The following is a 16549-nucleotide window of genomic DNA, read 5'->3' as shown; positions in this document are numbered from 1 at the left end:
TGCTGATTTTTTTCAAAACGCCATACGAAAGAAGAAAAATGCCTGCGGCAGTTACGCCTAAGGGTTACTCACGCTAAACACAAACGACGATACAACTACCGCATTTGATTAGCACGTGAAAGAGAGTGGTTTACTCCAGACGTCATGAGCACCACTCTCGAGGGCCCACTCGCCCAGCAAATCTGTGCGACCCACTTGACTTAATTGGAGGTCGTTTAATACAAGTATTGTGAGAAACAACAAAAACTCACCACGTGAGCAACCTGGCTGCGAATTGGGTATACGATGCGACTCAAACTCGGCACTGCAAAGCGAGTCTCTTTCACCTAAACGCAACTTCTATTCTTGGATCTGGAAACTGGATACGGGATTGAAACCAGACGGCACTCTGTATACTTCTGTATCATAATGCACTACGTTATCCTTAACGTTCTGGTTATTTCCCAAATGATTGGGATAATCAAAGTGATAACATTTAACCTTTTGTCAATCCACCGCTGGACGAAGGCCTCCCCACGCCATGTCGGCCGGGAGATTGTTTTGACCGTACTTTTCACCACGCTGGTCCGTAGTGCAGGATACGTCTGCAGTGTGCTAACCGCTGCACCACCGTCCCAGCGCCTTGATTATTATCACGATGGCTCATGTGGCAGAGATGCCAGCAAATTGTGAAAGTGTGTATCGCTTGATCTTCACCAACGTGGATGCAAAGGTTGCAATGTCTCCTGCGAGTGATAAAGAGACCTTGTTTTTGGGTCACAGCTGAGCTCAGTTTGAACTGATCACCTTCGATTCTTGTGCAATTCAAGGCAAACTAAATGTTTTGTTACTAAGATTTCGCTCGTGCTGTTTGTTTTGTGACAAAACTAATGATGGCAGAACAGAACGTGAGATTTTTATGGATTCCTCCGGCAAACCTGATCAATGTCTCTCAGAAATTACCAAGCAGGTATCCGTGAGGTACAGCACGAACAAAGTGGACTCTTAACGACTCCGTGTCATCATCACGACCTTCATTCGCGTGAACGGGCAATCGCGTATGAACGTCACAGCTCAAACCATTAATATTTTAAAGCCGCCTGCTAAACACACTGTAATATACACACAGTACGTTATATAGTTAAAGCTATCCCGGTGACTAATACTGTCCGGGTTTCTCTTGTCGAGAAAATACATTTGAGATGGTTACATCTTCCAGAATATGAATGAATTCTTGGCAAACTTCAGTACGCCTAACAACGCTTTGGGCATAAACACGTGCTGTGCATACATTTGTCTTTTCATTGCCACTCTCTTAACACCGGCGGCTAAAGCTATACCGGCCCTTCTGTTTGGTTACAAGTGTGGCTCGCAAAAGTCTCTCGTTTTGCTATCACGGATTTTGTCCTCTTCCCTCCCTCCCGCCGGCACCTCCGGCTAGCAACGGTTGGCTACGTATGGTGCGTAAGAAGTTCAACATGCATGTACCGTCCGTACAATGTTTGCATAGTAACGGGGTGACCTATTTAAGGGGGGGTGGGGGGGTGCGTGTGACAGGATAAACCGCGCAGGGTTTGCTGGCCAAATGTACCGCTGCAAGTGAATGGGGTAAAAACAGTGTGTGTGTGGTGGTGTGTGTGGTGGTGTGTGTGTGGTAGTGTGTGGTGGTGTGTGTGGTGGTGTGTGTGTGGTAGTGTGTGGTGGTGTGTGTGGTGGTGTGTGTGGTGTGTGTGACCGGCTCCAGTTTAACAGCAGAGGTCTCACTCCGAATCAGTCGAGCGGCAATATCTTTCATCGGTTGCGTAACGCTGTGTGGAAGCTACCTGGTCTGTCGCTCTGCACTAAGCTTCAGGTCTTCTCGGCCACGGTCATTCCCTCCCTTCTCTACGCTTGCGAAACGTGGACCCCCTTGGTGGAGCATCTTCACCGGTTAGAAACATTTAGGCTAGCCTGCCGACGATCCATCCTGGGTTTAACCAGGCTGGATTGTGTGAGGAGCTCACAAATCCTTGAAAGATCTGGGCAAGGTCCCATCGGTGAGCTCTTCCGGCGGGCAAGGTTCCGTTGGCTGGGTCATGTAGCCCGCATGCCCAGCCACCGCATGCTGGAACAGCTTTTGTTTGGCCGGATCGAGGGGCTAAACGGACACAGCACGGGCTAGAGAAGAGATGGAGTGATGTGGTACAGGAGGACGTGGAGCTGAGTGGACTTGCCGATGACTGGTACCAGCGGTGTCAAGATCGGCCTCTGTGGAGGAGGCTCGTGAAGGACACTGCTACTGGGCAGTTGGAGGCGGAGGAGCGACGCTCACAACAACGAGCGGAGCGCCGGGTGGCTAAAGCATAGCAGGTTGGCACAGTAGGGGGCACAGGTGGTGCATCAGCCAATCATCTCAGTCATCTAGTCAGTCGACCCGTGGCACTTGGGTCTGCCCTGTGACCTCCTGCCAGCGGGCGTTCGACACTTCACGTGGCCTCAAGGTGCACATGGCCTGGCACAACCGTCGTGGTGACGTCACCGCCACTTAGTGGCGAATGGCGGTTGTTGTTGTGTGTGTGTTGGTGTGTGGTGGTGTGTGGTGGTGTGTGTGGTGGTGTGTGGTGTGTGTAGTGTGCCCTGAAATAACCCTGTTGAGGCAGAAATAGCTGAACCATCACTCGAACATGTTTTGGCATCGGTCACCATGGTCACAATTATAGACGCTCTCCACCACCACCAGCAGCTGTAGCAAATTTAGACCCCTGTTGTGTGTGTACGTGTGTGTGTGTACGTGTGTGTACGTGTGTGTGTGTGTACGTGTGTGTGTACATGTGTGTGTGTGTGTGTACGTGTGTGTGTACGTGTGTGTTTGTACGTGTATGTGTGTACGTGTGTGTGTGTACGTGTGTGTGTGTGTACATGTATGTGTGTACGTGTGTTTGTGTACGTGTCTGTATGTACGTGTCTGTATGTACGTGTGTGTGTGTACGTGTGTGTGTACGTGTGTGTGTGTACGTGTGTGTCTGTACGTGTGTGTGTACATTAATAATGAATTAATAAAGGACCTCAACTTCGATTCGAAATCGTGCGTCACGGAACGATGGGAAAACCGACGACTGCAAGAGTTTGCAACGTTCCACCACAGATGATCTGCTGCGAGCCTCTTCCCACCGCACCTCCGAATCGGCGCGGTTGGCTACGTACGGTGCGAAAGAAGTTCAATGTACATACGCGAACAACGCAGCCCTCCGGGAAGTCTGAAAACATGATGATGTGGTTGTAACAGGCAACATCAGCAACGTATTTTGTTTAAATGTATGCATGTTGAAATTATTTCGCACCGTACGTAGCCAACCGTGCTAATTGGAGTTGCGGGGAAAAAAAGCATTCTGTGGCGAAATCAACCATGAAATTTTTATATTAAAAAATCACGAATTATTATACTCCACTGTATAGCATCACTATCACATTAGCACTCAATCCACAATTACCTGAACACCCACGCCACTCCAGTACCCCATTTGTTATTAAACTGCATCTCTTTGCGACTACATAAAGTGTCAGACAATGTCCCTTTTTGTCGTTTGATCTTTATGGCTCAAAATGTTCTGGTGTCTCTCCATCGCCCAAAATGTGGCAAATTTACAATGAAATACATTTCAGCACCATCACCAACGTCTCAATGTGGCCTAAACTGTGACGCATGTACACGTATGGCCTGAACGGTCAATCCACTGCTGGATCATGGTTCTCCCAATCCATGCGGATCATGAGAGTTACTTGGCCATACTTCACCATGCTGGTCAGTGCGGGTTGGTGAAAGCGAGAAGAGTAGACGACGTTCAGAAGCTGACGTTAACACTACTGGTAGGAACCTCCTGGTTACTACACCAGCCCACAGGGGATTATTGTGTCCGTCCATCCGTCGTGCATCGAAAAATGGGAGGGGTGGGGCTGGGTGGAGAGGGGAGGGTGGGGAGGGGATGGGTGGGGAGGGGCTGGGTGGGGAGGGTGGGGAGGGGCTGGGTAGGGAGGGTGGGGCTGGGTGGGGGGTGGGGCTGGGTGGGGAGGGGCTGGTCACCCCGTGGTGCCCTTATAAAACTCAACGTTTAACCTACTCACGCCGGCTTGTGCCCGCCCTCACAGTCGGGCATATTTGCGGAATACACCACCACGTGGTGCCGCCGTTGACCCTGGCCATTGACCGAGCAACCAACGTTCATACCAGCTCCCTCCGCAGGAGAATGTGTTTATTTGCTGAGTGAAGCCCGTTGAGCTGCACAACTCTTCCCTCAGGGCAGTACAATACAGGGACTCCTTTACGTACGAACATTCAACTTACGAACTTTCCAGAGATACGAACAAACCTGTCCGTATGTCCAGTTGCCTGTTCGGACCGAGATTCGTGAGTTCAATCAGGGCGCGATAGACAGCGGTGGTGGCATCTACATCTGCAGAACATGAAGAACCAGTGATATCTACAGGAGATTATGCAACTTTTTAAAGCCATCCCCTGAGTTTAATGTACACGCCGTACAACATGTTTGGAATGGGCAGGTTACGAAAAAATCGACTGACGAACAGACGACCTCTGGAACCCAACTCGTTCGTAAGTAGAGGAGTCCCTGTATAATTTGTTGCACCCTGCTGACAATACAGACCTCGGAATTCCACCGTACATTCATAATAAGCCTGTTACTAATAACTTTGAGAATAATTAGATTTTTTTTTAAACCCAGGAGTGCTCCTTCTTGCTTATCCAGAATATTATACATGAGACTCCTGTTTGGAGATTTTAATCTCCAAAGGGAAATATTTAAATTCCACTAACCTGAGGTTTCCGGGTGCCTCAGATGTCAGAGCACTGTGCCGGCAGAGCTGAGATCCTGGGTTCAAATCCAGGCAGCCAGGTTCTCAAGTGTAGTGAGTTGATGGTCTCAGCCTGGTAACCGATGATGCACAAAAAAGCAGCACGTCATATTTGGCTCTGCACTTAATTTACCATGACTCCACCTCTGAATGATTACTATCGGTGGCGCGGCGGGTGGGAAAGTGCTGCCCCCTAATGTGGGGAGCAGAAGTCACTTTAAGGGATCTCAGAGGTAGCTCTGTGATATCCACTTCCGTCAGCCGTTCTCTATCAACGAGGGTTGCAACTGCTTTAAGAGAGATCCAAATTGATACTTGACCTCATGACTTAACACCGATAGCACCTCCGCTTATCAGGGTTGGCTACGTATGGTGCAAAAGGAGTTCAACATACATGCAGCATGGACGAGATAAGTTTTGAGAAAAAGACTAAAAATAATTCGACCAACCGACTTGCTGTTCTGACTATAGAAGCACATCATTGTCCACCTGCTTAATGGCTCATAAAAGAAATTGCTCCATCTCCGTTTCAGGCAAATCCCCGACTTTAAATCGCTGTGTTACGAGCGTGTGCCTCCAAAGCATTTCTACGCTATACAAAGCCAATTGTAGAGCACACTGTGCAGATCATAACAAAGCGTGTCATCCAGAAGGGTTGCATGTGTGGTGGCCTTATCGACGTCGGAGACTGTTCTTAGAGGCAACACGTATTTATTATAATCACTTCTGTTACAGTATCGAATCTAATACTTGAGGAGGTAACGGCCTCTTCACCCGTCCTCTACAGAGGGAACGGTCCCCGAGCTTTAGCCCACGCTAGCTCCCTGGTTCCCTCACACCTGGCCCTATCTCCAGAGCTCTCTGACCAGGCCCAGCTTCGGCGCAGGTCCCGACCACCAGCCACACGAGTCCGGCCCTCAGAAGGACATCGGCCCTCGCGGCTCTGGGGTCGCGCCCTGGCTTGCCTTGCCCGGCCATCAAAAAGGACAACGGATCAAGGGAGCTCCAGGGTCTAGCTAGTGGGTCTTCTCTCTCCAACTGGTTCTTCATCTTGCTTGAGTCGAACTCCCCCTCAGCTCTCCGGGTCCCACCTTTTATACAGTCCCTCACTGAGGGGTGGGGCTGGGAGGGATCACAGCATCCCCCACAGCCCCCCAGGGTGGCGGCCGTAGCGGACGTGGTTGTAGCCACCGCCCTACAACCGCGTGTCCCCGTCCCATAACACCTCTACACATGTAAAGCAGCAGCATTTCGCCTCGGTTAGATTTCTGAGAAAAGGCAACCGAGAGGCTTGTGTCTTGGTGACGGTGGTTAAATATTCAGTGGAGTCACATTGTTGAAACCCAGATAGGGAAGGCTGCAAACTCTTCTATATGAAGGTGACGAATAGCAACAATGCAAATCCTGATTGAAAGTGTGCCATACCGAACACAATACACAGTGCACCTGTATTTTTTTTCTTCCAGAGAACATTGTTTTTTTGTCCAAGTGAAACATGCACAACTGCTCCAGAGCGACAGGATACCGATTCCAGCTGTCTGCTTGCAAAATATAATATACAATGGACAGTATTGGTTTTATTGATGAAACTATTGCAGATACTTGGCGATTTATTAATCCAGCACATGTGGCCAAACGTCAATATTTTACTGGTACATCAACATATGACTTTAATGTACACATGTAGAGTATGTTGCTTCATTCATCATCTTGTCACCAAATACACAAAGCATTCACAATTCCAATTTGCATAATTTAACTTCAAGCACGACACACAGTTTGCATATAATACTGTAGTTATATATTTTAAAAAAGCAAAGAATACGCAATACATTTTAAAGGTGAGCCCCAGTTCAACCTTGGACTGGTGTAAAAAGTGTTGTCAGCAAACACCAATTAAGGCTCCAAAGGTATGTCGCCCATCTCTCTCCCAGCACCGATGCTTTATACACTACACCAGGTACTCATTTCAGTTTGAGTCAACCTAGAGGAGACCAAGTTACCAAATACCACTGGTGTTGTGCACGACGAGAATTGTTTGACATCGGCTGCCAAAAAGAGATCGCGGTCTACTCGCACGAACTAACCACCACTCCACCGCTCCCATTGCTCACGTGCACTTTATATTAAACTACCTTTACTACCGGCTTCGCCCGTTTGAGGCTGAGTCGACCTAGGGGAGGGCCCAGGACCGGTTCAAATAATCGTCACCGGCAGTGGCCGTGAGCGGGAATCGAACTCGGGTCGCCGGGTTCGTAGCGCGGCGCGCTAACCACTACACCACAATGCGTTACGCTTCCACATGCGCGGGTCACGTGACAGATTTGACGTCACAGCTCACTCGCCGTGCAAAAAATATATACATCATTGAGCTCCCCCCCCCCCTAAAAAAGTTTATTTTTTATAATTTTTGCATGGTGTACAGTCTGGAAAGTACCCACATGGCAAACTTCAAGTTTGTTGCATGCCGGGAAGTACGCTAAACATTTTGAACAGACACACATAATCACAACTTTGCCTTTTATATATGTGGAGATATACACGTTTAGATGCCGAGCGTTTATTTAATATTCCGAGGACGCACTCACCAGAGGCCGGCGGTGTATTGGAGCGAAGCAATGGGGAAGTCAACAAAATGAGAAGAATAATAAACAAATGACACATGCTTGATTTGCACGTGCCCACCGAAGCCTTAGTAAGCCTTGTATACGGCGGGAGCCCACGTGTGTGAAGCTCGAGTTTGGCCCTCTGGCTTTTCAAGGAGCTCCGACAGCCGATTGCTTTAATTGTGGCTCCTCAGCGACCTTTGTATGCGAGAGGGGGTGGGGGTGGTGTGAACCTACATTGATTGAATATTGCTTCCAAGCAGTCGGCTTCACAAAGTTCAGCAGATAATAAAAAGTCCTTTCTTTCAAAAAGTACCCTGCCGACTAGACACTAAACGATGTGTTTTTTTTTGTATTTTGCCAGGCAAGGCCCACTGAGATAAATTGCTCTTTGTTTGCAGAAACGACCTGGCCCGCAAGCGGCTTAGCATCGTGTGGAAATTGATGGCAGCCAAATTACTCGAAACGCATGTCTCTAAACGTGGAGGGAAAACCGGTGGGGTCCGGAGAGAAATCCACACGTGACCACGGAGAAACACATGCAAACTGCAAATATACAGCAGGCAACAGGGTCTGGATTGAAAACCACGTTCACGTCTCGTCACCGTGGCGACACCAATGCACGTTGCATTGTTACTGTACACCGATTATACGGAGTCCAAAGCCTTGTTACGAAACAGAATTAGGCAGGCAGCATAGACCTTGGAGCAGAGTACATTACAATAGTGGATGTTGACAACGTTGACCCGAGCGGCCTATGACAGCCTTGGCATGCGTAGTCGTCTCCTGTCCAGCTGCGTGTCTTCTGAGATCCGTCGAGAGCGGTTTTCTACTATTATTTCGTTAACAGCATGCAGTAATACAGTACCACATTCAATATTAGCATGGGGCCACGGCGCACAATGGCTTAACCCTTGTGAACTATATCACGGAGACGTTGCCATCCAGCGATTAGCAGCGGCTGCACTCTGTTAATTGCTCGTATTTATAACTGCGCTACACTTGGAATCGGGGCCATAGGCTCCCAAGAAAATTGGACGATTCACCACTTGGCAAAGCAGTTGCCTTCATCCCTTAGCTCGGACAAATTCTGTCCGTGAGTTCCTATTTAAGGCCAACAGGACACGTGAGGGCATGAGGTGCTTCAAATCCAGCCAGTAAAACCACGGGACACCACCCACCGCCCAGTGCCGAGTTGCATCTGCCCCCCCTTTAAACGAGGTCACGCTACACGCCACACGGTGGCAACTACGCTGTATCGACAGTATTGCTCATGAACATGTACGGCATATACTTATACAATTTACTACATTGTTAGATTTCACTTCCGTATGCAGGTATATGGAAAATATAATTTGACAGCGGTGGATGAGTCCCCTTCCTATATGATCAACATCATCATAAAAACTAAGAAGCTATGTTTTATTTTACCAGGTAAGGCCCACTCCGATATGTAGCTCTTTTTCAGAAGCGACCTGGCCACAAATGGCAGCTCAACTAAGTGGCGTATCACGTGGAAATGCATCGCAGTGAAACACTCTAAACACATTGATTCAAAATGTGGAGGGGAAAAACCGGAGAACCTGGAGAAAAATCCACGCGACCACAGGAAGAACATGCAAACTCCAAATATACAGGCGTCAGAGTCGGGATCGAACCCACGACCTTCCTGCACACCAGGCGAGGGAGTTAACATCTCGCCACATCATAAGTTGACTCGGACCGCTGTGTCCAGCCGGGCTACATCGCCTCGGCACTGAAGGCCGGGGTAGAGTTCCGAGCTTGCGTGAATTCGTCAGCAGAGGAAGAGCTCTGAGGTTAAAAGAACATATTATCATAATCTTTACAGTCGCATTAACCTGCTGACGGGCTAAACGGTCTCTTGACTCGCAGCAGCAGCAGCAGCAGCAGCCCAAGCCACGGTCTGGATGGCCTCAGCAATTGCTCTAAAGCCGCGCACAAAACACCCATCGGGTCTGGTGGTGCAGCGTAGGTCAAAGGACATCGCGTCGAGCATGCGCAGAATTAATCCGTTGCAGGCGGTAAATAACAGGCGCGCCTCCGGCAGCTGCCGCGTTTAATTTACCCCGCACACCTGACCGGAAAGTCTGGGCCTCGCTGCACGCACAAACAACAACAATAAAACAAGAGCGAGGCCATATCCGCCGCAACTCCCTTCGTGCGCGCGAACTCCGACAATAAACAATGACCACAGGCTGGGATGGCCGGTGAAGCATTTAGCCGGAGGGTATTATTATTATTGTTGTCATACGCTGAAGATGCGGATTGTAATCAACAGCCTTGTTTATTCACTCCCCACGAGCCCTCCCGAACCATAGCGCAAACTGTGACGTGCATACAAGTGAACGTTAACCAGACTGCTTTGCCAAACGCCAGCTGTCAATGAACACCGACGCAATGAAATAAATTCGTAGCAACGTGGCGGCGACGTGGCCCAGCGGTACCGCGTTCTGCTGCTTATTGCAGAGGTTCACGGTTGGAACCCAATGGCCGCCCTGATTAATACTGCGGATGCATTCAAAGTGAAAATTCTACGCGCAGTCTGCTTCAGAGTGGATGGATAAAGATCCCGTGATGTCATTCGCAAGAGTGCCTACATTGTGTGCCGGAATCACGGTCCGCATTTTTATTTTAAAAAAAACGTACCCAAAAATGACTCGACTGGAACACACGTAGAAATTATCGCCCACCCCTCCTGCAAAAACTTGGTGGGACCATCCTGAAAAACAGTTGTGGGACTCCTGGGTGAGGCTTTCCTGGGTAAAAATGTGTCGCAGAAATCATAAATAATCAAGCCATGTATGTACAGTACGTTGAACTTCTTTTGCAACGCACGTCGCCAACAGGACTAATCAGAGGTGCGAGTTCGTGTATTAACCATATGGGTCCCATTGTGTGTCTGTGTTTTATTCTGCATAGGCAGAAAGCTATTGGTGCTGCTGCTGCGTGTAGCCACGCAATGTGAGAGTCCATTGTAATCATTGTTTGTGTGCAAAATATAGTTTTGAACAAAATCATTCTAACTCAATATGCAGTTATAAAGGTTATACACGTAAGTGATTGACAAAGATTAAATATGAGGATGTTTTCTCCATCGAAATGTGGATGGGAAAAAATAATTTACATAAAACCGTTTCCAGACAGAAAAATATAGTGAGGAATTTTGCTGCGTCGGTGTTCGCGATTGCACTATGGGGCACTACTGTGTTTTAGACATTGTGTTGTTTGCCACAATGTATGTATTTTGAACTTCTTTCGCACCGTACGTAGCCAATCTCCGATAAGCACGGTTGGCTACCTAACATACATGCATACAACCGTGCTAATCGGAGGTGTGGGACGATGTCCATAGACGCTCCCAGCATGTGGAGCGAAATGTCAAACAATGCCCAACAACTCCAAGTACAACCGAAAAACACATCAAAGAGCTCAAGTCAGACTGATGTCCCATTGGAAACACATTTAGAGACAGTATGATCTCATTCAATATTCCCAGCAGCTGCAGTATCGAAAGGTTCCTGTGGGATTTGCTCCGAATAAGAGTTGTTTACGTTATGAAAAGAAGTAACGCATGTGCTGAAATATTCTGTACAAATAACAATTTAGTACTCTAGTTTAATTTATTTGAAGGTGGCTCAGAGGTTAGACGGCTGATGTGGCACCACTGAGGTCCTGGCAACCAACCATAACAAAAGCAGGTTATCAAGCGTAATAAGTTGGTGGGTTCAGCCCAGTCACCAATGACGTGCACAGAAAAAAAAAACTTCATAAGAAATATGGTTGCACATTTAATTGGGCCGAATTGGATTTGCCCTGCACTGAACATTTAAACGTATTCGCAATAATTATACATTTTACCGCAATTTGCAACCCCGGTCAGGAAATCGTACGGGGTGCCTCAAAATCAGTTCTCGTTATATCGAAGCAGTCGGAAGACGAATGTCAGTTCAAATTTAGATTTTTTTGACTGTTTTATGGGAGGACCGGTGTGTTATGCTGCAACGGTCTACCGCCAATACGTCCATGACACACTGCAGCTGGGCAGGTGGGAAAGCGCTGGCACCGAGTGTGGATAAGAAGTCACTTGAGGATATTTAATTATAAGTTCTGTGATGTCTTCTTCCACGGACTGTTTTCTAACATGAGGTGACTCACTGCTCAGTATGCACGCTGAACTTCTTCCGCACCGTATGTAGCCAACCGTGCTAATCGGAGGTGCCGGGGAAGGAACTAAATACAAAAAGCAGTTCTAAAGAAATTCGTTTTTAATCTAGATTTTAAAGTGCATAGCTCCAGTAGCTTCCAAATATCGGAAGGAAGAGGAGTTCTGAACGGATTTTCTGGTCTCCTGGCCCGATGCAGATAGCGCATTCTCGATAAAAAATTTCCTTAAAAATGCAAAATACATACTAAGCTAAGATTTGGTCAGTGAGCTTCTTCACGGCACATAGAAGTCAGAGGAGGTGTGTGCTACGAAGGGCCATTGCCTGAAACATCGTCGCTTTATACTTTATATTTTCAAGAAAACGTTATTGACGAATGTGGAGTTGTTTTCTCATGGTGATTGTGCACCACTTTCAACGCAGTGTCACCAAATAATTTGGATAAAATTGGGAAATAAAACAAAAATTTGTAATATAATTTATTAATCCAGAAAATCACGAACGTCTGGATAATTCTCAGTAGGGCCCTGCATTTTCATGTTGGGCCCACTCCTTTTTTAAGTTTTGTACATGTGGCAAGAAACCAGAGCATTAAATTATGTATATAAATCTTACATTGCTTCCATGTGACAACAGTGGGACATAAACTGTCAATTCACCCCTCTGCTACGTTGCGAGTCAAAGTACTTGTTGTTAAAGTCATAAATCTATGGCACAGCGCCACTGTGCATAACCAGATATTTACATTGAAAGCATCATGCTAATGTTCACATACATAATTCAGTGTCTTGAGAACAAGCTCAAGATGTTCACTACCTGCAGTAATGTCCAATATGTTGACAACACAACCCATTATAGCCACTGTATTATGTTCCACAAGTAGTGTGGCTACAGTTGTATGTAACCCTATGGCTACATTTCCCTACCAAGTACTTAAAACCCCATAACGTTCTCGTGAAAGTGTAAAACCGTGTAGCTCTGCAATTGCTTCCTCCAGCCACTGCTGGAGGAAGGGCCTCCACTGAACGGTGCTCTAAAGAGGTCCCTCTCGAGGGTATTTGGCCTACTCTTCCATGCTGGCCAAACGTCTTAGAAGAGGTGATAGAGCCCACTCTTTACTCCACGAAAGGGGACCTGCCTATTAACAGTAACTGCGGTGTATCCAATCGTACTCTGGGGTCGACAGAACCGGGGAGCTTAAACATATATCTGGAGATCGAACCGGCGACCTCCGGATTTCAGCTCCGGTGTGCTGCTGACCATGACACCTAAGCAGATCCACACGAACAATTACTGATGGGGCATCATTGACCCTCAATTTGATTTCGCTTCAGCGCCGCACAATAATTGCCGCTCATTGCATGAAATCGGCTGACTCGGCATGCACACGCCAATAATTATGAATCGGCATGGGTTAATTACGTCTTTAATCTTGATTTTAAGCTGGACTTTTATCACGTCTTCCGGGCTGGCGAGCGAAGTGATACCTGAGCAGGACCCGTCACCAGATGGAGGGACACGTCACCATGTAACACACCCGATGGTCAAGCGCACAGAAGGAATGGCAGGCGAGGAGTGGAACGCGTCCAGAGAGTGGGGTTTTTAGCACTGCGTGGAGACGGAGCGGCGAAAGCAACTCGGAGTGCCGGCCCCAGGTGGATAATTATTGCATCGCGATAACGTGAGAGGCTGTGGCGGCGACGGCGGGCTTCATCCTGCAGTGGATTCACCATGGATGATGATGATTGATGATCATAATATTGCACTGTACTACACAAGCACGTGTACAATTACACGTTTGCATGTTGTTGGGTTTTTTGTTTGTTTGTTACCGACAGCCGCTTACCGCGAACCAACAATGCACAGAACTCATCATAATAATGCCTCCCCCGCCTGTGCGTAGCCACGCAGATGAGCACGGTTGAAGAGCGTCACCACTTGGAAAGTGTTGCGGATGAAAGGGGACAACTTGCACACGGACACACGCGCACACAGACACAAAGACCCCCGTATAGCCTTAACAGACTGTTGGGGCAAGTGCTATTAGCGAGCACCTTCACCCACGACCCGTCTCCAGATCGAGACACGCGCGCGCACACACGCAGACACACACACACAGACACACACACAGACACACGCACACAGACACACGCACACACAGACACACACAGACGCACACACACAGACACACGCGCACACACACAGAGACACGCACAGACACACGCACACAGACACACGCACACACAGACACACGCGCACGCAAGGGCGCGGGACCCCGCGCGGGACCCCACACGACACACGAGTGCCCACACGGAGACCCACGGCTTGTCCAGCGGCCGCTGTTCCAACCCAACGAGCGGTGGGGGGGAGCTCGCCAGGATTGTGACTTTGTGATTATTCCAAGATGTGGTCAAATCCACAGTTTCACTGCATTCTCTCGGCAATCGTCCAAGACTCTACAGTACGCGCGCCTGTGTGTCCACACGCACGTCCTGCGAATGAGTGGCACACTGCACCAAAGCGCCTTCTTCATCCCCGACGCTGGTAGCGGCATCCCATCCACACCGTACACCCCCCCACCAAGCACAATGGGAGTCACGGACGCGCTTTGGCACGCGACCACCAACCACACCGCTGCACGCATTGACACTCGGCACACACAACTAAACACCTCGCTCTCTCGCACTGTGTGTGAGAGAGCGAGCGAATGTTATATTGACTGGCTACAGTGTGGCCGGCCTTGCCCTTGCCGGGCTTACTCAGGGTCCACACGATAACAGCACCACCACCACCACTCCTTACTAGCCGTGTGCATCTTTGCAGCGAGCCCGCTGCGTCTTGGCACAGCGGCGTTGCGATGTGCGTACGCGTGGCTTGTCACCGCTGCGTGTGGCTGTTGAACGTGAATGAAGGTGTTTTCATTCCTTCCCTCGCTGTGTTGGTTCTAAGGCAAACACACCGACGCCTACTACTAACACTACAATGCGTTCTTTCTTACCTCTGGATGGCTGCTGCTGCTGCACCACCACCAGCAGCCCCCCTTGAATGGTCCGGGCTGTTCCCTGCCCCGCGCGCTCCGTCACCACGAGTGACACACTCGCATGCCATGCAGCATTGTTCTTATCAACGGTGTGTGTCAGTGCGTGTGTGCGTGTCGGTGTGTGTGTGTGGGGGGCAGGGCTTGGCTGTTGTGCTGGCTGGCAGGAGAGAGATTTTCGCCCGTGTGGTGGATAGGGGTAAGGGGAGAGAGAGAGAGAGAAATAAATAGCTCTGGGTTGTTGAGTCCCGCTGATGTAACCAGACCGCACTCCCCATTGGCTGCTGTATTTAGCTGGCAGGCAAGGCGAGCTCCTGGAATAAGGGGTTTGGTGCTGTTTGACTTTGATAATTTAGAGTGTTGTGATGCTGTTGTGATGTCTGAATGTGGGGTTTTTAAAAACTACAATATTGCACAAATGGCAACAAAATCAGACACGTTTAATCAATACTGGAGTATTTTTGTAGTATTCTTCTGATAAACTTAAGCAAACTTTTTTTCAGAACTTGCTTAATAATAAACTGGAGTGTGTTTCTTCCAATGCATAGATAGGGCAGCATATAAAACGTATCATGAAGTGCATATCGAATTGATGTTGTGATGTGCATGTGTGTAGTGTACATGTGGAGGTGTATACAATGTGGTTGTATATTGTGGGCATATTTAACGCGATTGAATATCTTCAAAGATACACCTGTCATTTGCCTTAATTGTTAGAAGATTACATTTTATAATACAGCAGCGTATTATATCTGTGCATACTTTGGAGTGTTCGCTGAGAATATATATCCGAAGTGTACTTTCCCCAGTCAAGCCCACTGAGCTAGGAGGCTACTTTTCTAGGGCAACTCGGCCGGCAGACGACATCAAAGCGTTCCACAATATGTTGTATCTTCTACAGCAATTCGATAGAAGCGGCGTAAGCAAGGGACTGCCAGAGCACGTGTATGTACCTCTCTGCCTGACAGGGTAAAGCACTGCCTTGTGACAGGATGGGGAATGTTCTCAGCATCGCCCCTACCTGAGATATTTGACCAGTTGCGGTTGGAGATTTTTTTCTCTCTCTCTCTACAGTTTACATGTTATTGTTTTATTTTGGAGATATAAACAAATATATTGTTCAATAAGACTGTGGCCTTAAAAGGGTAAATATATACATAGTAATTGGCGACGTTTCGGGCAACAGGCCTTATTCATACCACTTGTGCCAGTGCATCTCATGCTCCAGCATGGCACATATACCCTACCACACTGAACCTATTTACTTACACAGCCTCAGTATACACACAAAGACAAAGATCCGCTGTGTAGCCTTTAACAGACTTATGGGGTAAGTGTTATTCGCGAGCACCTATGAAGGCCAACACCACGTCCGGCCGTCTTTGTCTCCCTAGTTCTTATGCTTTTATACCACACCAGGTAATCATTTGAGAGCGATTTACATATTCGCCACTATTATTGGTCATGAGCAGGAATCGAACTCAGGTGGCCGGATTAAATCGGCCAGTACGTGCGCTAACCACTCCACACTACTGCTCCCCACCAGTGATCACACACAGCTCTCTGCGAATGTTACGTTAATGCTAGACACTTGTGCTATTGAAGAAGGGCCACTTGCCGTAAATGTCACCTATGATATATTTTCCTTTTAAAGCCACGGAGTCATTGACGGATGTATTGAGATGTTAGTTGGTTGTGCTTGTGCACCAATGCAATATCACCCAATAACGTGTTTAATACTCTTTGGTTCTATTCGGTAAAGTCACGTGACTTTACCGAATAGAACCAAAGAGTATGGATCCTTGCAGTCACGAAAGCTTTAAATCTAGAACGTGTTTAATTTGTAAGAAATGGTTTCTTGCATTTGTTTCTAGCTTTCTCGAGGAAATGCGACC

The 16549-nt window shown here is 48.0% G+C and overlaps 1 protein-coding gene across 3 annotated transcripts in view; it reads right to left on the bottom strand.

Moving 5' to 3' along the window:
• Window positions 1–15452, bottom strand: part of LOC116941211 (rho-related BTB domain-containing protein 2-like) — a 102611-nt gene extending 87159 nt beyond the window's left edge. Inside the window, exons 1-2 of one of the 3 annotated variants that reach the window (XM_032952020.2) lie at window positions 14616–14727; window positions 4790–4900 (exon numbers count right to left, since the gene is read on the bottom strand). Coding sequence is in view for 1 of the 3 variants with exons in the window: in XM_032952019.2 (XP_032807910.2) it covers window positions 14616–14725 (110 nt within the window). In the remaining 2 variants the exon portion in view is untranslated. Of the gene's footprint in view, window positions 1–4789; window positions 4901–14615 lie in introns of all 3 variants that reach the window. The other 2 variants (XM_032952019.2, XM_076066375.1) reach the window with 2 other exon arrangements.
• Window positions 15453–16549: the final 1097 nt, after the last annotated feature.

This window comes from Petromyzon marinus, chromosome 11, assembly GCF_048934315.1.
Source record: "Petromyzon marinus isolate PM22_M1 ecotype Great Lakes invasive population chromosome 11, UKy_Petmar_22M1.pri1.0, whole genome shotgun sequence".
NCBI classification, from domain to species: domain Eukaryota; kingdom Metazoa; phylum Chordata; class Hyperoartia; order Petromyzontiformes; family Petromyzontidae; genus Petromyzon; species Petromyzon marinus.
The sequence above is the reverse complement of the archived record's forward strand: the minus strand, read 5'-3'. Positions and strand labels throughout refer to the sequence as shown.